The 25,868-nt window shown below is 46.9% G+C and overlaps 1 protein-coding gene across 1 annotated transcript; it reads right to left on the reverse strand.

Moving 5' to 3' along the window:
- Positions 1-3,560: 3,560 nt before the first annotated feature.
- KLHL35 (kelch like family member 35) lies at positions 3,561-25,868 on the reverse strand. The gene is made up of 7 exons (XM_006133574.4): positions 25,469-25,868; positions 19,051-19,932; positions 15,371-15,555; positions 11,994-12,112; positions 8,751-8,939; positions 6,107-6,295; positions 3,561-4,464 (listed from the first exon to the last, which is right to left on the reverse strand). Exons 1-7 carry the CDS (start codon positions 25,480-25,482, stop codon positions 4,276-4,278), a joined length of 1,767 nt encoding a protein of 588 aa, XP_006133636.1. The 5' UTR covers positions 25,483-25,868; the 3' UTR covers positions 3,561-4,275.

The following is a 25,868-nucleotide window of genomic DNA, read 5'->3' on the forward strand; positions in this document are numbered from 1 at the left end:
GCTTCCAGTTTTCCAGAATTTAGCCAGTATTCCAAAATTTATAAAACACAGAGATCTCCTGTGCAAGCTCTTTCAGAAATCTTGCACATTATCCACCCCTGCAGGTTTTAAAATGTAGATATTTAACATCTTCCTTGATTACTAATGGACTGGAAAGTACTTCATCATCCTCATCTATTACAAGTGCATCATTTTGTAGCTTTGCAAATACCAAAAATATTTTTTTACAGCACACTTCAGCCTTTTCCGCATCATTAACAACAGTTCTGCTATCTCTGTATAGTCATGAGTCTCAACCATTCCTAAGATTTTGTTGTTCCCAATATACTACTTAGTACTATCCTTCACTCTGCCAAGCTTTCAGTTTTCCCCTGATGTCTTTAGCTTCCCTTATCAATTTTCTGCACTTCACAATTTTTAATTTATATCACTTTCTATTCCCCCTTTCTCAATGTTTGTACATATTGCTTTTTTTTATTTGTAATTGCTGCCACCACTTCATTACTGAATCAGCAACAGATTTTAGCAAAAGCAAAATCCTCTTTCTAGATTGCGAAATCATGGCTCTTGGTCATCTCTTCTTTAAGAACTCTAATTTTCACATTTTTCTATCTAAATTGTCCCTGCTAATCTGATTTGGTCCAGTTTTCTCCCTCCTCCATGTAACTACCTTTTATGTACCTGAAAACTGCTAAGTCATCTCCTCCTCTGCTATGACATGCTGCTGCTCACCCTCCAGCAGAAAAGGCTGGGAGAACCAAAAATTCCTAGCTCTTGGTGTTTCCTCTGCTTGGCAAGGCCAGTCCTCACTAGTCAAGAAGGGGGATGTTTCCTTCAGCTTGAAGGGCAGAGTGGGGGGCTATTCCTTCCCCCATGTTAGGTCCTAGAAAGAGGGTTCTGAGATTTAGAGCAAAGTAACACCCTCTTTTGAGCAGAGTAGTAAGGCATCCCCAGGGTTCTAACTATCCCCCAGCAAGACACTCAGCACCAGAGTTCTGGCTCTAGATGAGCTGGAACAAAGCAGGAGTGCCAACTAACATCTCACAGCCACAACAGCTTGTAGAGCATTGTGGTGGGAGGGGCATTGCAGGTAATTACTTACCAAGAACATAGATGCTCCTGCCAGCACTCCCCATCACTTGTGATCAGTGACAGAGTGTGACGGGCTGCAGGAACCCCACACTGTTGGGGCAGAGAAGAGACCCTGGGGGGCAGAGGTGGCGTGGGGCTGGGCTGCTCCCGAGGGGAAAGGGAAAGCACGGCAGCTGAAGTGGGGCAGGAGCACCCCACCCGGAGCATATCGAGAGCGGAGACTCTGGGCAGGACGAGCAGACACACAGTGGGGAGTGAGGGGAATGGTGGTGGGCGCTCGGTGGATGGGGCCAAAGGGAGGATGCTGGCGCAAGCGAATGGGCAAGGGCCGGCCATACAAGAGCACAGGGATCTGCCCCAGGTGGCGGGAGATGTCCTGGAGGGGCGGAGCCAGGAGAAGGTGGGCCAGCAGGTAAAAAGGGCACAGCTGGACCAGGGAGAGGGAGACGCCGTGATGGTGGCGAGAGCAGCAGTCGTGAGCTGGGAATAATGAGGCCGAGAGGTGAGGACCCTTTGGGGAAGGGGGCAGTGGGGAGGAAACCCAGGGTGGGCAGAAGGATTGCTACTTGGGGGCTGGTGAGTTGCGGGAAGTAGCCCCACCAGTTGATCGGAGAAGGAGATTCTCCATTCTTAGGGCCCTGGATTGGGATCTGGAGAGAGGTCGGGCCCAGGTCCCCCTCATGACCCCACCCCAAGTGTGGGGAGCAGAGTCGGGATTCGGGCAGCGAGCAGTGCCCTCGCACAGCCAATAAAGGAGGAATTTGAGAGTGGAGGACTCTTTTGGGTGGAGGGAGGGGCGAACCCCTATACAGACAGAGGTCGATCCCCTACACCGAGGCTCTATCAGAGCTAGAAAGGCATTGAGAAGAGTTGGACTCTAGGAAACAGCCCTCCAGCACCCTCCCTGCCTCCTCCGTTTAAGAGCCCGTCACAGCAACTGCACAGTTATTTTTAAATGCACCAGCACAAGCCCCTTATGTACCAGGGTGGCAGACTGGCTTCCAAATGCAGCGTAGACATCTCCTCTGGGGCTGGATTCTTACTCTTATCAGATCAGAATCTGGCTTTGAAGTCTCTTCGCCATTCTAGGGAATGTTACTACCCAAAACACACTCATCTGCCACTCCACCAATATATTATGTTCTTGAACTTCAACACGGTGATGGTCCCAAGGGCAGGAAAATAGCCGAAAACACCTTCCAGGAGAACTAAAAGTTATTGCAAACATTTATTTCTAAAAAAGGAAAGAAGTTTAAAAAATGGCAGCATTGGCAGTGCTCACAGCATTACAAAATACAGGCAAGTTTCTCTTGTACAACAATATGCACCAATATCAGACAGAGAACATTTTACTTTAGCACCTATGGCTTCAACTCCACCACCAAGTTACATCTACAGCACCACGACACTCATGAAACAAGCCATTAGGGGAGAAGGTGGAAAATGATGCCACGTTCAATGTTTCACACAAAAGCAACCCTTCCTTGCGTGAGTTTCTACTGAGCTGAAGGGTGGCAGTACAGTGAGGAACTTGCAGAACACAAGTGAGGGAGGAGAACCAAAGTGAGGAATGAGGTTTTCTTTACAAGGCACTGGTGAGACCTCGTTTAGAATCTTCCCTTTTCATAGAATGGATTTTGTTGTGCCAGGGTGAGGCAGGATGTGCCAGGGTGAGGCAGGATGTGGTGCATTCAGCATGAGTCTCGATAGGAGGACTCTTTGCATGCATCAAAACACAAAAGGTCTTGCAGGCAAATTCCTAAGAAGGCTCTAAAGCAGATTGAGTCATTCTAGTCTGCCAGCCACGGGACCTGACTGGTGCCAAGCCAGATAATTTGCTGGACCATGGCAGGTAGATATTGTCTAGCAGCATTACCAACACTTCCACTGCTTAGTGGCCTCTTAGAAGACATTTAGGGGTAAATTAGGGCTAAATAACAACACAGAACACTGAGAGCCAGGACTGGTGGCTGTAAACAGATTTTATGGGACTGTGGGAAACTTGGTCATACCCTTGGTAAGTGGACATCCGGCTAACTGAAATTGTGCTGGACCACGGATGTTTCTGGTCAGCCCTCTTTTTGTCCCACCCCCCTAACCAGAATATTTTTAGTAAGAGTCAGAGAAAAGTTGCAGGCTTCCGTGGATTTTTGTTTATTGGCCTGCCCCTGACTTTTACTAAAAATACCCATGACAGAATCTGAACCTTACTGATGGGTTCCAAGTGCAGACGTCTGCAGGATTCAAGATCTCCCACTGTAATTAACTGGAGCAAAATGCAGGACAATGTAGCACTTTAAAGACTAACAAGATGGTTTATTAGATGATGAGCTTTCGTGGGCCAGACCCACTTCCTCAGATCAAATAGTGGAAGAAAGTAGTCACAACCATATATACCAAAGGATACAATTTAAAAAAATGAATAAATATGAAAAGGACAAATCACATTGCAGAACAGGAGGGGGATGCAGCGGGGGGGGGGGGGGGAGGAAGGAAGGTAAGTGTCTGTGAATTGATGATATTAGAGGTAGGGAGAGTGGGATGTTTGTGAGTTAATGGTATTAGAGGTGATAATTGGGGAAACTATCTTGGTAATGGGTGAGATAGTTCAAATGTTTGTTGAGTCCTTTTTGGAAAGTGTCGAATTTTAACATGAATGACAGTTCAGAGGATTCCCTTTCAAGTGCAGATGTAAAAGGTCTTTGTAGCAGAATGCTACAAATTAATTAACTGGGTAACTTTGGTAAAACCTTTCTGGTCTTAAGCAGAGACCTGATAGGCCAAAGCTAATTAAAAGTCATTCAACAGGATCAGGTACCTTTCAGACACTTGAAACTGATAAGTTTTACTTGAGACTTACTTGAGGGCATGGTCTTAGTTCAGTGTTCTCTGCCCTGAATGTTACACACTCGCCACCCCCTTTAAGCCCCAGCATAATGCAGCATTCACTGCCCCCAAAACAATGAAAGCTATCATGGCTGCAAACACAAAATAACTCCCTCACCCCAACCTTCATTCCTGCTGGTGCCTCATACCATGCCTGCTTTGGTCACTTGGCCCTGCTCTTCCACATAGACTGGCACAGATCAGTAATGAACAAGATAAAGGGTCATTTTTTTGGCACGGAGGGTAGCTGCCTTCTCCAGGGCTATTCTTCCTGGACAGGGGAAAGAAGTGGCAGGGTCATCTGCTCACACGCTGGAGAATGGTAACACAACCGTGGTAACTAGTACAGCGTTGCAGAGGGGGCTGCTGAGTCACGTGCCCCGTCACTGGGTCAAAGGTGAAAGCTTTGTCCGTGCCTTCCCCGTTCTCATCCCGGCCGCCCAGGATGTAGATCTTCCCGCCGCACACAGTCACCCCGCAGCTCTCCTGTAGGCAGCACGGAGGAAAAGAGGGAGAGTGAGGGGATCTCTTGCAGCTTCAGGGTTACAGGGCTCAAAAAGGAGGTTGAACATGGAGCAAAGAGTGGATCATGTGCTAGTGTCAACTGACTCCTCTCTGTCCTATCTATCTGAGAGATGATGCCTCTACTGCGAGAAGAAGAATAAACAGAACACAAGGTGTCTAGGGCCTGGATGTTGTGAGCCCCATGGGATCAAGAGGGCCATTTCTGGATGATGCTTATGGATTTTTACAGATGTCTAGACAGCAAACACAGGAGATCCCTGCCTGAACCTAGTGATGTGATCTTTGCTATTCTATATTGTGACTCTCCAAATTAGCAAATGCTCACAAAAAGTGGCACAATAAGGCAGACTATCAGTGAAATTCATGGCACTTGCTGTTTAATCATGCAAGCTGCTGAGTAGAGCGGATTTAAAAAGGTCAACGGGGTTTTATTTGTTTAACAGAAATACATATTTTTACATTTCTTACCAAATTTTCAATAAGAATTATGACTTTTTTTATTTTAAATGAAAAATGTTCAGGTTTCTCTTTTTTTCATAAGCAAAACATAAATCTGAATTTTTGTCTTTTCAAAACCCCCCTTTTTTCACCACAATCCATTTAATTTTACCAGGGTTGTCATTTAATCGCAGTTAACTCACATGATTGACTAAAAAAAATTAATAATTATATTTAAAATTGCTGTTTCAAATGCACTGTTAAACAATAGAATATCAGTTAAAATATATTACATTTTTGGATGTTCTTCTACATTTTCAAATATTTTGGTTTCAACTACAACACAGAATATAAAGTGTGCAGTGCTCACTTTATATTGCTATTTTTATTACAAATATTTGCAATGTAAAAATGATGAACAAAAAGTACTTTTTAATTTACCTTATACAAGTACTGTAGTGAAATCTTTTTATCATGAAAGTGCAGCTTAGAAATGTAATTTTTTGTTACATAACTGTACTCTAAAACAAAACAATGTTAAACTTTACAGCTATAAGTCCATCCAGTCCTACTTCCTGTTCAGACAATTGCTAAGACAAACTAGTTTGTTTGAATTTACGGGGGACACAGATGCCCACGTCTTATTTACAGTGTCACCTGAAAGGGAGAACAGGTGTTTGCATGGCACTTTTATAGCCATCATTGCAAGGTATTTACTTGCCAGCTATACTAAACATTTGTATTCCCCTTCATGCTTTGACTACCAGTTCAGAAGACATGAACCCATGCTGACCACTACCTCTTTTTACATCACTTGACAGCCCTACATTTTATCAAAAACAAAATTCAGTTTCCTTTCCTCCCCATTGAAAAAAATCAGAAAACAACTCAAAATGTTGACCAGCATGAAAATTATCATTCTAGATGAAAAAGACATTTTTCATTTTAAAAATATGCATTGCCAAAAAAAAATTCAACCAGCTCTGGTATGGAACAGTGACTATTTACATGCTTGAATTTAAGCATGTGCTCAAGTGCTTTACTGGATTATGGTCAGCACTCTTAGCACCTTGCCTTTAATTTTTTTGAAAGATTCTTGTGTTCACAGAGGATATTCTAGAAAACGAGGTGATAATCGGAGCCTCTTGTTGAAATTTCTCCTTACCAGAGGTCCTGGGAGAGTGGCCACTTCTCTCCAGGTGTCTTTCCTGGGATCATAGCTGAAGATTTTACTCAGGAGTCCACCCACCACATAAATCATATTGTCCAGGGAGACAGCATTAATACACCTCTGATAGAAGGGGGCAGGAGACAGGAACGTCCATTTGTTCTCCTCAGGATTATAGCACTGGACCTGGGAGGAGAAACAGGAAATTAGCTATTGAAATACAGATTCTCATGGTGTCCCTGGTCAGGCACAATCCTAGTAACTAAAACCCAACACATTTGGATGGCACAGTCCCTTTGAAGCAATGCCTTGCTGTGCACCTGTCATAAAATGAATGAATGGGAGAAGGTGCATGGTCCAGTAAATGGAGAACAGGACTTATGAGTCAGGACACCTGGGGTATGTCTAGACTACATGCCTCTGTTGCCAGAGGCATGTAAATTAGACTACCCAACATAGTCAATGAAGTCGGGATTTAAATATCCCTGGCTTCATTAAAATAAAAATGGCTGCCACACTGTGCTGGCTCAGCTGATCGTTGGCACAGTGTGGCAGTCAAGACGTGGATTGGTCGACAGGAAACGTCTTTGTTGACCGCTCCACTTATGCCTCGTGAAACGAGGTTTACAGGCTTCATTGACTATGTCGGGTAGCCTAATTTACATGCCTCTGTCGCCAGAGGCCTGTAGTCTAGACATACCCCTGGTTTCTCTTCTGGGCTCTGCTACTGAGTCACTGTATGACTTCTGTCAAGTCACTTGGGCCCAGATTAAGATATTGAGGCACTTAATGGGAGTCAGGTGCCTTCATACCTTTAAAAATGTGGCTCTTAGACTTCAGTTGTTTCAAAAATATCCAAAATTTTGAATTTCTGGGGGTCCATCCACCTGCCTTATATGGCCCAGTTTTGAGAAGTACAGAGCATCTGCATCTCCCAAAGAATTCAAGAGGTGCTGTAAGCCCTCGGCACTCTTGAATAACAAATAAGGCCTTTAAGGGTCACGTAAGCCCCCTAAATAAAACATCCAAAGGGGGGTGTGTGTGTGTGTGTGTTTGTGAGCGCACACGTGTGTGTGTGTGTAGCTAGATTAGTTACATGTTTGTGAAGTGAACTGAAGATAAATGTCCTGAGAATTAATTAATTAATTAATTAATATATTTATGACAATTAACTAATGAGCCCCGTAACAGGATATCAGGTGCATAGAAGCTTTCCCCAGATGGATAATCCCTGAGGAATAACAATGTGAACATGCCTATAGAGTGCTGTATGACACCAAGGATATGTCTACACTACCATTAGAAACCCCCAGCTGGCCCGTGCACCAGACTTGGTCTTGCGCTGTTTAATTGTGGTGTAGATGGGATCTAGATACCACCTTGTAGGATCCGAGGGCTTGGGCCACAGACTGAGCCAAAACATCTACACCATAGTTAAGCAGCCATGCACCCCGAACCCCACAGGCCAGCTATGAGGTTTTAATTGCTGTATAGGCATGCCCTGAGGGACCCAAGTCTCTTTGGGGTTACAGACAGAATTAGGGTTCAGATGGGAGTTAGCTTTGTGTGCTGACAGCACTGTGGTTCTCTGCACTCACACAGGTATGTTAATATCTTATGACAAGGAGCCATTGTAATGTGCATCTATCACAGCCTGTGAGCCACTGTCCTGGTTTCCCCACACGAGAGGGCTAACACCACAGCCAGGCGTGTCCTTCAGGGCAGCATTTAGCCTTCAGACACAATCTAACAGCCAGGTTGCCCATATGAAGCTGTTTTTTCCCCTGGCTCAGGGGTGTTCTGCATGGCCCCAAAGGCCTCTGTGCGTCTCACACCCCCCCCCCTCACCCCCCAGCCTTCAGCTCCAGGGCCTGTCACAGGAGGTGGAACCTGGCTCCCTCTTGATACTCTCCTTTCCAGACTCGCCAGTTACAGGCTTTGCTAACCTTCCAGGATTGGCTGGGAGGCTTCTAGAACTGGCACTGGTCTGCTAGGGATGGCTGAAAGCAACCCAGGAGGACGTTTTAAGAAAATGACACTGCATCATGTGGAGGGGAAGAGGAAATCTCCCAGAATAGCTTCTGTCAGAGTTGGCAGCCCAACTAATGCCTGGGTCAGACTCAGCTGAGAAGTGTCTCATCAGCTGCAGACAAGGCTGGGCCCAGCACACCTTGTGGGACAGCCCCCATGAGCTGTGACCTGTATGGACATGTTTTGGGGGCAGGGACTGTCTGGTTGGTGTCTGTACAGCACCTGACACAACAGGGTCCTCTCTGTGACCAAAGCTTCTAGACACTACTTCAGTCTAAACAACAACAACAGTAGACAATGAGGTCAGCACAGTAAATATTATCCCCATATTACAGATAGGGAAACTGATGAAGGAAAAGGGTGAGTGATCTGCTCAAAGTTACGCATTAAGCAAGGCATGAAACCCAAGAGACCTGACTACCAAGCCTTTGCTCTAACCACTAGACTGCTCTCCCCTCCTCCAAGTATCCGAGCAACTTCACAGTGGGAGAAGAGGGCACCGAGGGAGCACACTGGCCTTTGGAAACTGGAAATACGCCCTCCCACTGTTAGCTTATAATCCATCTCAAACTCGCTGAGATTTCCCTTTCTCCTTGCCGTGCCATGGTACCTTGTCTGTGTTTGCGCTGTCATCCACAGCACCCCCGATCACATAGAGCTTGTTCATGCAGGGGACCACGGCTGCCGAGCTCACCGCTTCCGGCAAAGGGGCGACGACAGACCAGCTGTTGGAGTACATATCGTAGCATTCCACGCTGGCCAGGCGGTAAAAGCCATCAAACCCCCCCACTGAATAGATCTGCCAAGGAAGGAGCAGAGTTAGTTGGCAGAGCTCATGACTGGGATGGAAAGAGGGAGGAAATCATATGGCACCTAGTCCTGCACCTAACAATCCTGAAGGGACGGGACATGTACAAGAGCTGCCTTGGGGGAAGGAAAAGAGACAAAGGGGCAGAGGAGGAAGGGCTTAGAAGCCTGGATCCTCCTAATGCTAGTTACTACAGGGGCCAGGATTAGGCAATTGCTCTATAAAGAACAATAAAAAGCTTCCTGGACAGGGAGTTGCTGAGGGAGACCAAACTGGAGTAGACGGCTGCTGGGTGTATGCTGGCTCCAGCAGAAAATCCTGTCTTTAGGGAAAAGGGACACCCCTAAGTGGGAAGATCCCAGAGTATTTGTTACTTTAATAAATCCAGCCCCATAGAGGAGCACTGATGACCTGGAGAAAATTTCTATCTGGAGTTTTTAAGGGACCCTGAAAAAGAGGGGAAACTGAGTCAGGGTGCGGTAGAGACTTTCCAGGCAACAGAAGATCACACGGGAGATGTACTGTCTTGTTACTGTGTGATGGAGGGGCCTCAAAACAGAGGAGAAACCCACACCTTGAACTCCACAAAGTAAGCAACAGGATGCACCTGGGCTGCGCATTTTGCACACAAACATCTAATCCAGCTTTCTCACCACATAGCTCTGTATCCAGCAATCCTATATTGTATTGTTACAAGTATCAGATTTTATATTGGACCATTTGAGCAACAACTCTATGATGATTTTTGTCACTGACTTCGACGGAAGCAGAATTACTCCCTATATCAAACTAATCAAATGGAGTCAATTAATCCCTACAGCTCAGTTACATTAGCACAGAGATGGAAAAATCATAGTCATGTGGGACTGGAAGGGACTTCAAGAAGTCACCAAGTCCAACCCCCTGCACTGTCGCAGGACCAAGTTAATCTAGACCTTCCCTCACAGGTGTTTATCCAATCTGTTCTTAAAACCCTCCAAAGATAGTGTTCCCCAACCTCCTTTGGAAGCCTAATCCAGATTTTAACTACCCACATAGAAAAGTTTTTCCGAAGATCTAATCCAGGTCTTCCTTGCTGCAGACTAAGCCTCTTACTTCTTATCCTACCTCCAGTGGAGGAGGAGAACAATTGATCACCGCTCTCCTTATAAGAGACCTCAGCATATTTGAAGACAGGTTCTCCCCTTCTTTTCCCAAAACTAAACTACTTGCTTGTAAATCACTTGCTCTGCTTATTACCCTATTATCCCATAGATCAGGGGTGAGGAACCTCAGACCGTAGGACTAGATGTGGCCCTTGGCTTGTCCGGATCTGACCCCTGAGGCTTAGGGCCACCTTGCATTGGGGAGCCTGTACTGGTGCTCCAGACTTCCCCACCGCCTGCTGCCTCACCATAGGGCTGGAGCGCACAAAATATACTAGGCTAGGTGCCCCCTAGGCTCTGGTGTGCAATGGGAATGTGGTGAGCATCTTCCTCCTTTCCAGTTGGGTGCTACATCAGTGCACAGACATTGACTGATTTTTTCTGTGGGACAGTGGCCACCATCCTAAAAAAGGTTCCTCACCCTGACCTAGGTCTCACAAACTGATTGTTTAATCATTTGTTCCAGTGCCTTTCTGTGTATCTCAGTTAGGATGAGCAGTATTTCCCTGGGTCCTTTTTCCCCGTTTTAAAGCTACCTTTTATGTTTTGTCCCTCCCCAGTATTCTGGGACCTCTTCTGTCCCCCATGAATTCTCAAAGATAATTACTAATCATTCCAAGATTGCATTAGCTAGTTCTTTCAGTACCCTAAAATGAATGTTACTAGGCCCTGTTGTTAGAATACATCTAATTGGTCTAAATATTCTTGTTCTTTCCCTGTTTAGGCTTGTGTTGCTTTCCCCTAATTATCAATATTAATTCTGTGGAGTATCAGGTTACCATTAAGATTATTCATGAAGACTGAGGCTTTAAAGAAGCTCCTCTTACTGCCTTTTACGTCCCTTTCTAGGTGTAACACACTGTGTGCCTTAGCTTGTCTGATTCTGTCCCTAAGTGTTCATGCTCCTCTTTTGAACTGCTCCTTAGCAATTTGTCCATGATTTCCCTTTGTGTAGGATTCCTTTTTGACTTTCTGGTCGTTGACAAGTGCCTATTGTTCTCTTATTATGCTCCCTATCTTCCCCTCCTCTAGGGACAGTGCACAGTTGTGCTTTTAAAATTGTCTCCTGGAAAGACTGCCAGCAATACTATACCCCTTTATCCTTTACATCCATGACAGGCAACCTGTGGCCTAAAGGCCACATGTGACCCATTGGGCTTGTGTGTGTGGCTGGCAAGACATTTTGTTTACTATTGCTCATGAACAGGGTTGCAAGATTACTCTGCTTTCTGTCCATGTCATTTTTTCATACCGGTATTACTACATGTACAGCAAGGACATCTGAGGTGAGATGAGTGCTGACTGCACACAACATGGTGGGAGCCATGTGCTCGCTCTGCATCCAGTGAAAGTGCTAATATGGTTCAACAGATGCCCCCACAAACTCTAGGCATGCCAACACAGTGGCTATGTCTACACTCGCGGCTTCTTGCGTCAGAAGCCATTTTTGCAGAAGAGGTTCTTGCGCCAGAAGGAGCTGTCTACACTGCCCCGTCTTGCACAAGAAAACCCCTCTTGCGCAATGCTGTTATTCCTGAAAATAATTGGCGTAACGGCATTGCACAAGAAAGGTTTTCTTGCGCAAGAAGGGGCAGTGTAGACATAGCCAGTTAGCAAAAGCTAGCCTATCCCAGGAGACTTTTTTGGTTACGACAATCTTGCGGCCCATTGAGATGAAGAAGGGCCACTTGCACGGCCCAGTCACTAGCCTAGGTTGCCCACTGCTGCTTTAGATTTTCTTCTCCTGGGACCTGTTCCTTGGTGTTCTGTCACATGACATATTTCTATAGGGCCTGCTATTTCCATGGGAGGAGGAATGAGTGCCAAGGCCTCCATTAATCACTTTGGCCAATAATCTACAATTCCAAGCTGCCGACTGAGAGGAATGAAGCATACGCACCTTGCCATGAAGAGTCACCATTTTGTGTCTCCATCTGCCCTTGTGCAGACAGGCAACTTTGATCCAGACATTGAGGTGGGAGCTCAGCACCCAAACATCGCTGCTGTTGATGTGCCCTCCTGGAAGACAGACACAGACACACACACACCCCATGTGATCAGGGGGTGAGCCACTGCTACGACCACCTCAAAACAGAGGCAGTGAGACAGCTTAGTGTAAATGACAAACACCCCCATGCGTTGAGGCCGCGTCTGGCATAAGGGACTGGCTTGTAAAGGCAGAAGGTGGGAAAGGAGGAGAAAGAAAAGTCCCGACTGCTTTGGGGGGGGGGGGGGAAGTAGGATCATATGCCTCTTATCCTGATGGTGAACCTTGGTTACTAGATGGACCACGTGTCTGAGCCAGCCTGGCAATTCCTGTGTGCAGTCCCTGGAGCATAGGCAACATTTCCTGGTGTTTCCCATGAAGCATTTGGCATGCTCTGGGTGCTATCCAATAAGGAAAGGCGCTCCCATAGTTCAGTGAGGTGTGCATACTTAGATGCTCATACTGGGTCCCATAGAGCTGGGGGACATTTCAGCGCTAGCACCGTACCAGCACTTCACATGTTATTGTTGCATAAACGCCAAATCCAAGATGAGAGGCAGACGACTGTTCATCTGTTAACTCTGCCCAACTTCGGTAATGAAACCAGGACCATAGGAAGCTTAACACAAATGAAATATTAGAGGACTCAACAACCGGACTGTCAGCACATTAGTGACTGCTGGGGAGACCCTCCAAGGGTGAGTCACATAGTGGTTGGCCCCTATGAATATGGTGGGTCTGGCTCTCTTGTGCCAGGTGAGATGCTCCCTGTTGGCCAGTTCAAAAGGCTGGACAGCACCTGTGGGCTAGAAAGCATTAGCAGGAGAGTCCTGCTGAGGAAGAGGCCTTTGGGGGAAAGCTAGAGAGGAGACAGCTCCCAGGGAAGAGGCAGGAATGTTCTACACAGAGTAAAAATAACCAGTGGAAGCAAGTCTCTGAGCCCATCTCAATTGACTTGGGCTCACGGAGCTTGTATGGTGGGGCTAAAAATAGCAGAGTCCATGTTGGGACTTGGGCTGGAGCGCCATCCCCAGCCCACACGTGCACCCTGCCCTTTGCAGCCCTGCAGCACAAGCCTGACTCAGGCTGCGAGACTCCCTGCCACCAAGGTTTGTTCTGTTTTCTAATGTGTTGTTGGGCCCTCAATGTTTGGAGCTAGGGAGGGGGCTGAGGGCAGCTGAGCAGCAAGAGGGGTGGCATCCCTAAGCTAGAAAGCCAGGGTCAGAGGGCTGAAGGCAGGGGCAGGGGAGAAGGGCTGAAGGCAGGGGCGGTGTGTGAGGGGGAGAGAACAGCTTACCCAGGGACCTCCCCAGGCTGGAAACCTGGACCCAGAGTAACTGCTTCCTTGGCAGGGATGCTCCCAGCAGAAAGGGTGTGGAGGTTCCTTGTGTAAAGAGGCTGGAAGGGTTGGGGGGCTGTCTTGGTGCACAGACAGGAGAAGAGTAAGCGGAGGGATGCCAGAGCCATGCAAGGGGTAACAGTGCCACGCCGAGGGACTCTGGGGCTGTATGTTCCATATACATTTTTGGACTATCCTGGGGGAATTCTGGACCTGGGTTGTGGAACTTTATGAGTTACGTGAGCAGGACTCACATGAAAAGTGAATCCAATAAGAGCTTTATTTACACTTGGGAAGATACACGGGACTCTTTCTGGAGACTGTGCAGGGGAGAAACTGAGGCAGGTGTGCCTGTCATGCCTTGGAGGAGGGGGCTTGAGGCAGGGATGCCCTATGACCATTCATATCTAAACAGCAGAGCTTGGAAGTGTATTTGATCTAGCTGAAACTCAGATCTGCAAAACTGGGCTGCAAATCTCACAAGGGTAGCTGTGTTAGTCTGTAACTGGAAAAAAAAAAAACCCCAAACCTTAAAAAAAAAAAAAAAACAGCAAATAGTCCTGCAGCACCTTAGAGACTAACAAAAATGTAGATGGCAACACGAGCTTTCCGGGGCACAAGAAGTAGGTTGTGCCCATGAAAGCTCATGATGCCATCTACATTTTTGTTAGTCTCTAAGGGCTCATCTAGACAATGCTAGAGTGTCGAAAAAGGATATGCAAATACCTACGGAACTTGCATATCCTCTTCGGATCTCACTTTCAAAAGCAGAGCTTTCAAAAGTGAAAGTAGTTTAGATGCGGCTTTTTCAGCGAACCCCCCCCCCCTTGTCGAAAAGCCGCTCTTCCTCAAAAAATTAGGTTTACACAGCTTTTCGACAAAGGGAGGGGGGTTCGCCAAAAAAGCAGTGTCTAAACTACTTTCACTTTTGAAAGCTCTGCTTTTGAAAGTGAGATCCGAAGAGGATATGCAAATTCCGTAGGTGTTTGCATATCCTTTTTCGACACTCTAGCACCATAACAAATCAAAACTAGGTATCCCAAGGGTCGGATCAGTTATAACAGACTGGTATCTATTATCAGCTGCAGACCATACTTCATGCCATTGCAGAGAAATCTGGGCAGGGCAAGTAAGTGCACAACAGGTGCCTGAATGACAAGTACACTCTTGCATGGTCCAAATGATCTGTGTGTAGTGGTAGGCTCGGGATTGCCTGAACTGCCCAACCATTCTGGCTGTAGCAGCCTAGTGACATGGTGATGTAAAGAGCCAATGCAATTGTTGGATGCGGAAACAGGAATCTTGCATCAGAGCACAGAGGTTATTTAACTGAGTATTGAATTGAGTAGGAGCACAGAGATTCTTGCACTGGCACGACCACTGCTGGAATCCTGCTTTCAGTTCTGGTGCCCACGGCTCAAGAAGGAGGTTGATAAATGGGAGAAGGGTCAGAGAAAAGGCAGGAGAATGATGAAAGAACTAGAAAACCTGCCTTAGAGTGAGGCTCAGGGATCTCAATCTGCTTAGTTTAACAAAGAGAAGATTAAGAAGTGACAGTCTAAGTATCTACACAGAAAACCAATATTTCATCATTGAAATTACGTAGCATAATGCCTGACTTGGCCATTTCTCTAAGATCGGGTGTACACTGGTGGAGAAAATCAACACAAGATACGCAACTCCAGCTACGTGAATTGCATAGCTGGGTCTTGCATCAATTTTAGGGGGGGGGCACCCTCCTCTCAACTTCCCTCACTCCTCGCGACAGCGACAACAAGGAGTACTGCAGTTGACTGCATTCCTCAGCATTCGATTTAAAGAGTCTTTACCAGACCCATTTAATTGAACCCTGGAAGATTGACCATCAGAGCGTTGATCCTCCAGTAAGTGGATACAAGGACTAAGAAATGCTTGGAGGTGCAGCCAGGGTGCTGTCGCCCGGGTTTCTCACCTGAGATATACACATCGTTCTTCAGGGTGCAGGCTGCAAACTCTGATTTGGTGTAGCCTGGTACGCTGGATAGTGCAGTCCACTGCCTGCTCTTGGGATGGTACACATCTGTGAAGGGAAGCTTCAAGAGGCCTTTCTTATCACAGCCGCCTATAACCACTATGACCTCTGCCAACTCCATGAACCTAGAAAAAGAAACACAGTTCAGACTTCCTGTTCTACTGTTGTGCTCCAAGCTTTATCCTCCTACTGTACTGCCTGGTAGGAAGCACTATAATGCCTATCACCACGATAGGCCGTGTTATCTGGTGGATGTGACTGTGGATTGAGAGTCAGGAGACCTGGGTTCGATTCCCAATTCTGCCACTGACTTTCTGGGTGACCTTGGGCAAGTCACTTCACCTCTCTGTCCCCTTCACGCCTTTTGTCCCTCTTCTCTGTGTAAGCTCTTTGAGGCAGGATTTTGTTTTATTATGATCTTGTGCAATTTAAAGGCATTGTCCAGCTTCTGTTAAATAGAGTCAATGTTTAAAATGTTGTTCATGATCTTTGAAACTCTCCTCAGGCCCAGCTACCTCAAGTCCCCACTCTATGGTCGTTACCTCTGCTGACATTTATGTTCCTCATGACCAAGAAAGCTGCCAGCCTCAGGAACGAGAACAGAGACCAAGGGACACAGAGCTTTCTTGGCAGCAGGCCCAAGCAATCTCACTGCCAGAAGAGATTAGAAATGACACAGTGCAGCTTGCAGCGTTAGCTAGCAATACAATAAAAATGGAAGGAGGCATATTCCAGCCATCTGGCTAATGGAGAGAGAAGGGGAAGGATGGTTGAGAGACTGTTTCAGGGCCTGGAATAACAATTCCCTGCCTCCAGGCTGATTCCCACGGACCCGGGTCAGAAGATGTGGCAGCACCCATCCTGAGCGTGTGCATGGAATGAACACAAGCGGTGCCGTTACAGATCAGACCCTGGCCCATCAGCATTCCATCCCCGTCCAGCTGTGCAATGCAACGGACAGCGGGACTCCCTCCTGTGGACAGTAACCAAGCTGGGAGGGGTTGCAAGTGCTTTGGAGGGTGGGATTAAAATTCAAAAATGATCTGGAGAAATGGTCCGAGGTAACCAGGATGAAATGCAAGAAGGACAAATGCAAAGTACGCCAGTGAGGGAGGAACAATCGGTTGCCCACATACAGAATGGGGAATGATTGCCCAGGAAGAAGTCCTGCAGGAAGGGATCTGGGGTCACAGTGGATCACAAGTGAACTATGAGTCAATAGCAGGGGTGGGCATATTTTCTGGCCTGAGGGCCACATTAGATGTAGAAATTGTATGGAGAGCCATGTAGGGAAGGCTGGGGGAGGCTGTGCTTCCTCAGACAGGCATGGCCCCAGCCCCTGCTCCTTAGCCAGCCCTCACACCCCAACCCTGACCCACCAGAACCCCTACCCCCTAACATCCATATTCTTCACCCCGAGCCATTCCTCCCAACTCCTCCCACTCTCTATCCAATCACCCTCACTCCTTGCTATCTGATGCTCCAGGGACCCCCGACTCTCTATCCAACACCCCCCTGCTCCCTGCCCCTCCTTGGAACCTTCCCTCTCCCTCCCAAGTCTCTCCCCCACCCTGCTCTGCACTCCCTGTCCATGATGCCCAGGCACTGGGGGAGCTGAAGGTCGCAGGGGAGGCAGGCAGACGGGGAAGGGCCTGGAGCTAGCCACCCCTGTTCAATGGGCTGCCTGGGAGTTGGCTTGGCTCTTCCCAATAAGCCTGTCCTGACCCTGATCCCTGGCAGGCGCTCAGGAGCTGGACTGAAGGATCCAATGGGTTGGATGTGGCCCACAGCCAAGGCCATAGTTTGCCCCACTCTGGTCAATCCTGTAACACTGATAGAGCTGCCAACCCTTCAGGATTTGCCTGGAGTCTCCTCCCAGAATCAACATCGATCTCCTGGTGACTATTGAAAGCAGATCCTGGAGAGTTTAAGAGGCTATTTTAAGAAAAAGACATTAAGTCCTATTGGGGAAAACAGTCTCCTGGAGTGGCTTCAGTCAGAGCTGGCAACCCAAAAGACTATTGCAAAAAAAGTAACCATCATGTATTAGCAAGAAGGTTGTATGCAAGACACAAGTAGTAATTCCTCTGTTTTACTCTGCGCTGATTAGGCCTCAACTGGAGTACTGTGTCCAGTTCTAGGCACCACTTTAGGAAAGATGTGAACAAATTGCAGAAAGTCCAGAAAGAGAGCAACAAAAGTCATCTAGATCGTGTTTTTTAGACTTTTGATGGAAGATTGACTAAACTGGGTTTGCTTAGTTTGAAGAAGAGAAGACTGGGAGAAGACATGGTAAACATTTTCAAGTATATACATGCTTATTACAAGGAGGAGGGAGAAAAATTGTTCTCCATAACCTCTGAGGATAGGACAAGAAGCAATGGGCTTAAATTACCATAAGGGGCGGTTAAGCACTGGAATAAACTAGGGAAGTTGTAGAATCTCCTTCATTAGAGATTTTTAGGAACAGGTGAGATAAACACATGTCAGGGTTGATCTAGATAATCCTTCCGTCAATGCACGGGCCTGGATTACATGACTTTTCAAGTCCTACAATGCTATGAACACAGGTGATCCCCTCAGACATGAGATTCCATGACTCGCCACTCAACATGAAACCTGCGTTGTTTGAGCTAAAGCCCATCTTTTAAAAAAAAATCTAGTCTTGATTTAAAGGTTTCAAGTGATGAAGAATACACCACAAACTGTGGTAACGTGTGCAAATGGTTAAATTAGCCTCACCGTTAAAAGTGCATCTTTTTTCTGCACATATTTTTCTCACTCTAGCTTCCAGCCATTTGGTTCATTTTGCCTTTTTCTGCTAGATTAAAGAACTCTCTGCTATCAGAAATCTCTTCCCCATCTAGTCTGTAGCCTATGACCACATCACCTCTTTTCTTTGTCTTGGATAAATTAAACAGATGGAGCCTTGTTGGCATCTGACCACAAAGGCACATTTTCCAGACTTTGAATCATTCTTGTTGCTCTGTTTGTTGAACCCTTTCCAATTTAAAGAAAGTCAATTTAGGAAGGCATTAGGAAGAGGAACCTTTTAAGTAGCTCATGCAAATTTTAGGAACTTTTACATAAACTACGACCACGTGACTAGCTAACACTTATGCAGAAGTGTTTTCCAAATCAATGCTATTGGGCTGGATAATGCTTCCCTGTGGAACTCCTTGCCAGAGGATGTTGTGAAGTTCAAGGCTATAACGGGATTCAAAAAAGAGCTAGATAAATTCAGGAGGTTAGGTCCCTTAATGGCTATTCGTCAGGATGGGCAGGAATGGTGTCTGTAGCCTCTGTTTGTCTGAAGCTGGGAATGGGTGGATCACCTGATTACCTGTTCTGTTCATTCCCTCCGTCTGAGGGAATCTGCCATTGGCCACTGTCAGCAGACAGGAAACTGGACCTTTGGTCTGACCCTGTATGGTCATTCTTACATTCTTTACTACAAGAAAAAGAATCATCCTTCCCTGCTATGTAATTATTGGTGAACTGTTTTGGGCTGCATTACATAGGAAGTCAGACTAGATGATCACACCGGTCTCTTCTGACCTTGATATTTGGGAATCTGTGACTCCAGCATGTGGCTTTAGGAAACACTTTCCCAGTTTTACCTCCTAGGCCTTGACCGCAGAGAGCTGACTTCATTGCCCAGAATGTAGTACTTCCGCGCTTCGTGCAGCAGAGGGATGCACTCCCTGGAGTCCTGGATGATCTCGTCCATTTCAACCTTTTCCAGGAAGTACATGGGATCCAGCAGAGGGAGGCGCACATGCTCGAGGAGATCCTTCAAAGCCTCTTTCCTAGCAGCGGCATCATGCCGTACCCACCGCATCACCGCTTCGAAGACCACTTCCTCTTTGGGGACCACCAGCTGCTCATCTGACAGATACTCAACCAGATCCTTCATGCTCAGCTCCAGGAACTCCTCATGACAGGACACCTCTACGAAGCCTTCCAGCATGAACCGCTTGCTCTTCTCAGCTAGGGAGGCAATGGAGAATGAGTCAGCAAACTTCAGGATGCCCAAGCAGTTGCATGGGTGAAGCTGGCCTTCAAGGAAGGTGACACATGCATCTGTGAGCTTGGAGATCTGAAGCAGGTCGGATAGCTCTAAGATATCTTCAACATTGTCCTCCTGGATTACTATGTTTCCCCCATACATATAGTCGAGAAGGAGGCTCATGGTGGAGGCAGAGATCTTCTGGATGCTGATGATGTCTTGATGGCCTTCCTTGAGGCTACCGCCAAACATGGCCCGGAAGTAGGCGCTGTTGGCTGACAAGGTGGCACGATGGCAGGGGAACTCCTGCCCATCAATCAAGAGCACTACATCTGTGAAGATGCCGCTCTGCCGGTAGGAGTTCAGAGTCTGGAGGATTTGCTCAGCATGGCAGGACCCGCTGCAGAGTTTCATGTGCAGCTTTTCTTTGCTCTGCTCCCGTGTTGCATTTTCAAGGCTGCTCATTCTGTAGCTGGATTCTTCTTTTATCAGCCTGATTTCAGGGAAGGGCAGAAGGGAAAGATTAATGAACACCAATGATATAGTTGTCAGATGACTGGCAATTAATATCGGCATAGCTCATAAGCCAAAAGATTTTATTGCATGCACTCATTGTAATATTGCAACACACCCTAAGACTTTCCAGTTATAACCATGGTGATTAGTAACATCACAGAAACAGCAGGAATTAAGGCAAATCACTGAACCACATGTGTAGGTTTAAGCACATGCTTAATTTCCACTGAAATCACCAGAATCTACACATGTGCCTTAGTTTTTTAATGAGCAGTGGCCAAAATTCACATCCTCTTATTTTGGAAGCACACCCCTCCACTGCTTGTGCTGAAAGGAAATCTCTTACCTGTAGCGCAGAGATCGGTTGGAAAGTGATAGAGATGCAGCCGTGTTAGTCTGGTCTAGCTGAAACAGGACTATGTATCACTTTAAAGACTAACAGGATGGTTTATTAGGTGATGAGCTTTCGTGGGCCAGACCCACTTCCTCAGATCAATTTGTGGAAGAAAATTGGCACCACCATATATACCAAAGTGATATGTTCACTTTTGTTTGATTGTATCACTTTGGTATACATGGTGGTGCCAATTTTCTTCCACAAAATTGATCTGAGGAAGTGGGTCTGGCCCACGAAAGCTCATCACCTAATAAACCATCTTGTTAGTCTTTAAAGTGCTGCATAGTCCTGTCTTTTCTTTCAGAGATCAGTTGAGCATCCAGTTGGAGGCAGCAGTGCATCCAAGCTGGTTAATGTATAGCACCATTTTGTCATTTCTTGATGTATGCGATAATAAAATGCTCTCTCATTTGCTGAGGCCAGGTCTACACTAACGGGGAAGGTTGAATCAAGTTCTGCAACTCCAGCTGTGTTACTTACCTACCTTGATTTGAATTTCCCCACTCACCCCACAGTGGGAAGCTGGCAGAAGCAACTGCTTCCATTGGCTTCACTCACAGGATCAGGAGTACTGGTGCCCTCTGAGTTTGATTTAGCAGGTCGTTACTAAACCCGCTTGTTGGGGTGTGTACAAGTTAAATAAGGGGTCTTGGTATTGCGACAATGGTAACGGGGCACAGCCCAGACAGACACTGCTTCTATTGATTTATAGACTTGTTTCGATTCCTCCTTTCCTGCTTGCTCAGGACAGATATAGCTTTTAATGAATGTTCTCTGTGTTACCAGCAGCTCACAAGCCTCACGCTCAACCTGGATCCTCCTTGCAGGCTGCCCTTAAGTACCCTTCCAGACCTGATCAGTCCAGAAAGACAAGCAGCTAGTCCCACCTGGCAGCTTCCTAGACACATGCCTTTTCCTGATGCTTTATAATGAAAGCAAATCAAGCTCACTGACTCTGGATTCAGTGAGCCCAAATAATAGAGTGCAAGTAAGAGATGCTTACAAGCGCCTGGAAGCGAAAACATGCATCCCAAAGTCAGACTTACTCTCGCCTCTGGAACACAGAGCAGATTCAGTTTCTTCCAATATCCTGCCTGAAATCCCATCTCCATGGTCACTTCTCTTGGCCTGGCTACCAATGGCAGGGGCAGTTGAGGGGATACCATCAGGAAATGGACAGAGATCTCCAGACTCATTGATGGTGAGCTGACCAGCCACACCCAGCTTCTCGTCTGCCCATCTCACACACCCGCAGAATGCCCACCCACAACTGTCCATTTTCCAAGCAGCTCCCATCTCCCCTGCCCCATCCTATATTCTTCTTTCCTTAAAAACAGATGTAGCTACATGCTTGCAGCCCCGGGACAGCCAGCCTGAATAAGGCACTGGCAAAACACACCGAGGGGCCAGATCTTCAACTGGTGTAAATCAGCACAGCCCCACTGACAGCAGTGCAGCTCCACCCCATCATGGGACTAGTTCTTAGCTGGTGCATCTACAAGCAGCAGAGATGGAGGACCTACAAGCCCATCTCTTCCACAGTTAATATAAACCTTCATACCCAAACTGCAAGGGGCTTAGGGGTCAGAGCAATAAAGCTGGAGATCGTTGTTAATGCCCCTCTGGCCCTTCCAAGGGAAGTAACTGGGGTCAGGACTTGTTCTCTTTTGTCATCCTCTTCCTACATATTTCATTAGTATCCCATGGTCTTTGATGGCTTCTTTTCTGGCAGGGCAAGCGTAAGCCGCAGCCCCCGTGGCACTAATTGCAGCTCTGCTCGCCTATTGTTCCAATTCACGTTACGAATCATCCAGCCTCCTTGCTCTCATGAGCCCACAGACTGGGTGTGAACACCAAGCTCCTGTCCCTTGAGAGATTCATCAACCACTTCATTCTTCCACAGCTCTCGCCAACCTGCCCACCTCTGGCCCCTTTCACCAGGCCCTTCTGCGCTACACGCCCCGTTTCCAAACACGGGGACCTTCACAAGGCACTCAAATCCCCTAGCTGGGTGCTCTCCTCTGCACTTCAAAGGGGATGTGGGCACCTAATTGTGGACTTAAATGCTCCAGATGGGAATTAAATGCCCCGTTCAGACATAGCCAAAATGATGATTATTAGCATGTGGCCTAAGACAGGGGTTTTCAAACTCTGGGTCACAGCTTGTAAGGGCAAGTCGCTAGCTGGCTGCCAGACACTGTTTATCTGCACCTCCACAGGTATGGGCAATAACAGCTCCTAGGCCAGAACCAGTCCCCCAGATCCAGGCCTTTCACTGAGCTTAACCGCATAGCTCAGGCTGTGTTACCCAGCTTTATACCAAATCACAGCCACCAGCACACAGACCCCCACAGGGCTCAATCCTGGGACCCTCAGCACTGAAAAGCACTGGAGCTGAAGCAGTAAGTCCACCAGCAGCTCTTTGCTGGGCTGGAACCAGCTACTTGAAGAACATGTGGCTGAGAGCTACATAACAGTAGGACCTTGGTGCATTCAAAGTTTTTTACAAAGGAGGTCAGCATCAGCCCCATTTTACAGAAGGGGAAACTGAGGTTAAGAGAAAGGATCGGACTTGCCCACAGTCCCCCGCAGGCCAATGGGGCAGAGCAGGGAATAGAACACAGATTTCCTGAGCAACGTCCCCTGCTCTATCCACTCAGAAGTATCGCCTCCCTAGCTAGTTGCATTACTTTGGTGTATGGAGTCTACGGGTCTCTGACACTGTTGTTTTGGACTGTTGAAACTAACATGATGAAAACTACAAGCTAAGGCCTACCCCGCTATGTCACTCAGGGGCGTGAACACTCCACACTCCTTGGCTGTGTCTACATTGGCATGATTTTGCACAAAAGCACCCACTTTTGTGCAAAAACATGCTGCCTGTCTACGCTGGTGGGGAGTTCTTGCACAAGAACACTGACGTTCTAATGTGTGAAATCAGTGCTTCTTGCGCAGGAACTATGATGCTCCCGCTCAGGAATAAGCCCTCTTGCGCAACTGTTCTTGCGCAAGAGTCCAGTGTAGACAGGCAACATGAATTTCTTGCGGAATAAAGCCCGATGGCTAAAATGGCCATTGGAGCTTTCTTGCGCAAGAGAGTGTCTACACTGGCATAGATGCTTTTGCACAAAAGCACATCTCTTGCGCAAAAGCACATGCCAGTGTATACGCTCTCTTGCATAAATACTTTAACGCAAAAACTCTTGAGTTAAAAGTATTTGTGCAAAATCTTGCCAATGTAGACGTAGCCCCTGAGCGGTGGAGTTCAGCTGATTTCAGTCTCCATGTAAACAGCAGAAGAATTCTTTCATCAATTTAGCTCCCACCTCTTAGGGAGATAGATGTACTACTGCGACAGTAGAAGCGCTCCCATTGGCATAGGTAGTGTCCACACCGACATGCTGCAGCTGTAGGACATTAAGTGCAGACACTGCCTAAGGGTGGGATCTAAATAAAGAACTATAGTCAGTTTCTAAATTATGGTTCAGGTGTTTAAACCGGCACTTAATCTGAATACAAACCTGCCACAAGTGTCACTTCTTCAGAGCAGAAATGGCCCCAGGCAGAAGTGCTTAATGCGTGTAGGAACTTCTCCATTCTGGAAGATTATTATGAAATAGCATACGTGCGCATGCACGCATACGCACACGCACACACACACACACACACACATCCCCCCTTCAACCACAGATTGTTGGTGAAAGTCTGTGGCTTATGTTATACAGGAAGTCAGACTCAATGACTCTTTTGGTTCCTTCTGGCCTTAAAAATCCATGAGGGAAAAAATAAAGACAACTATTCCCCCCAAATGTAAAGCTCTATGAAGATGGTTATGTGTCACATTTTAACTGTTAGAGCTCTTTTCCTACCCCCAACAAAATAAAGCCAGCTGAATGTTGTGGAGAATCTCTTTGAAAATCAGGGTCCTCACAATTTAGTGTTTTAGAATGTATTGATTTAACTAATTTGGACAATTCCATTCTGGCCAGAAGCTGAGCAGTCAAAATTGGCAACTGGGAGAAAAAAACCAAACACCAAAAAATGAAAACAAAAAAGAATGAGTGAACAACGTTTTAATTTAAAATTCAATTTTTTGGGGAGGGCGGGAATCCCATATTAAAATAATTTTCATCAATTTTTTAAAACAAACAAAAATGAACTATTTGGAGAAAAAAAGATGCCTAGGGTTTAGATTAATTTTCAAGGCCATGGATTTTGCAGGAGATGTTTCAAGTGAAGTGTGGAAATAAATCCCGTTGTTCATGCATTAGTGAAGCTTTTGCTCATCCAAACTGTAAAACTTGACAGGTTTGTTCCACTTTCATAAATAATCACTTGGGCTATTTGGTGCACTCTGGCACAAAGTGGTCTACTGCCACTTCCTTTTACACCAGGGCGGAAGAATGGCCAGCATATAGGGACTGGATTGGGACTTGAGAGACCTGAATTCAGTTCCCAACTCTGGCACATCAACTCAATTACTGTCCAGCAGGGATAACAGCAGTTCCCTACCTCACAGAACATTGTGTGGGGGGGGGGGAGAGGGGGAAATCCATGAATGACTGAGATGCTGCGATGCTGCAGGCTAGTTGAGTTACGCAGGTAAGTGAGCCTCAGAACGTCACTAAGAACAAGGCCCTTGGTCGTGCCTCTCAAAGAAAATGAAATTGACTTTGAGGTAATTCATCCGTGTGAAACAAAGAAAACCCCGAAAGCTACCTCCGCAAAGCAAACCTTGGAGCTGTGAGACACATGAGCACCAGGATTTTGCCTCACATGGTACTGCATTGTACAACAAGCAGCACAGGTGTGTGCCTCACAATGACACTGCCCCCACCCCAGCCCTCATCGCAACCCCCCACGCTGGTGGTGTCACCCTACAGGCTTCCATGTTCACCCAGCTCAGCCAGGCTCCTGACTGCTGGCATAAAGAGAACCCCTCAAACATCCCACATGTCTTGCCTCCCTTTCCATCCCCCTTGGCCCACCTTGCTTGAATGACATCACACCCATCCCTTCCTTCCACAGACTGGGTGCCCAAGCACCGATTGTCAGGGTGTAGAGAGCCCTTTTGTTCAGGAAGAAGGGGTCCCCCATCCGCTCGGCAAGTACTCACCTGGACTCATCCATCGTCGGGACCAGAGACTTCCCTCACAGAGCTGCAGGCGGCATTGAGGAGAGGTGGAGAGATCAGCCCTTCTGCGGCTGCTGGGGGAAAGCACAAAGGCCCACAGAGGGAGAAGGGACTCACAATCTGCTTTTGTTCCTCCTGCCTGACGCAGGGCATTTGCTGCAGCTGTCAATCGCAGCCCTTCAGGGAGGAGTCCCAGTGTCAGAAATCAGCAGACAGGAAAGAAAGGAGGGGCAGAGGAAAAAAGAAAAAAAATCACAGCTCAGAAAAACGTTACACCGGGGGCAGCTTATGAGAGATGAGCCATCTGGAGAGCAAACAGGGGGCCAGGTGGGACCGCTCATTTGATAGAGTCTCTGGGTCTCTCTGAAAACCACACGAAGCA

Source organism: Pelodiscus sinensis, chromosome 1 (genome assembly GCF_049634645.1).
Source record: "Pelodiscus sinensis isolate JC-2024 chromosome 1, ASM4963464v1, whole genome shotgun sequence".
NCBI lineage: Eukaryota > Metazoa > Chordata > Testudines > Trionychidae > Pelodiscus > Pelodiscus sinensis.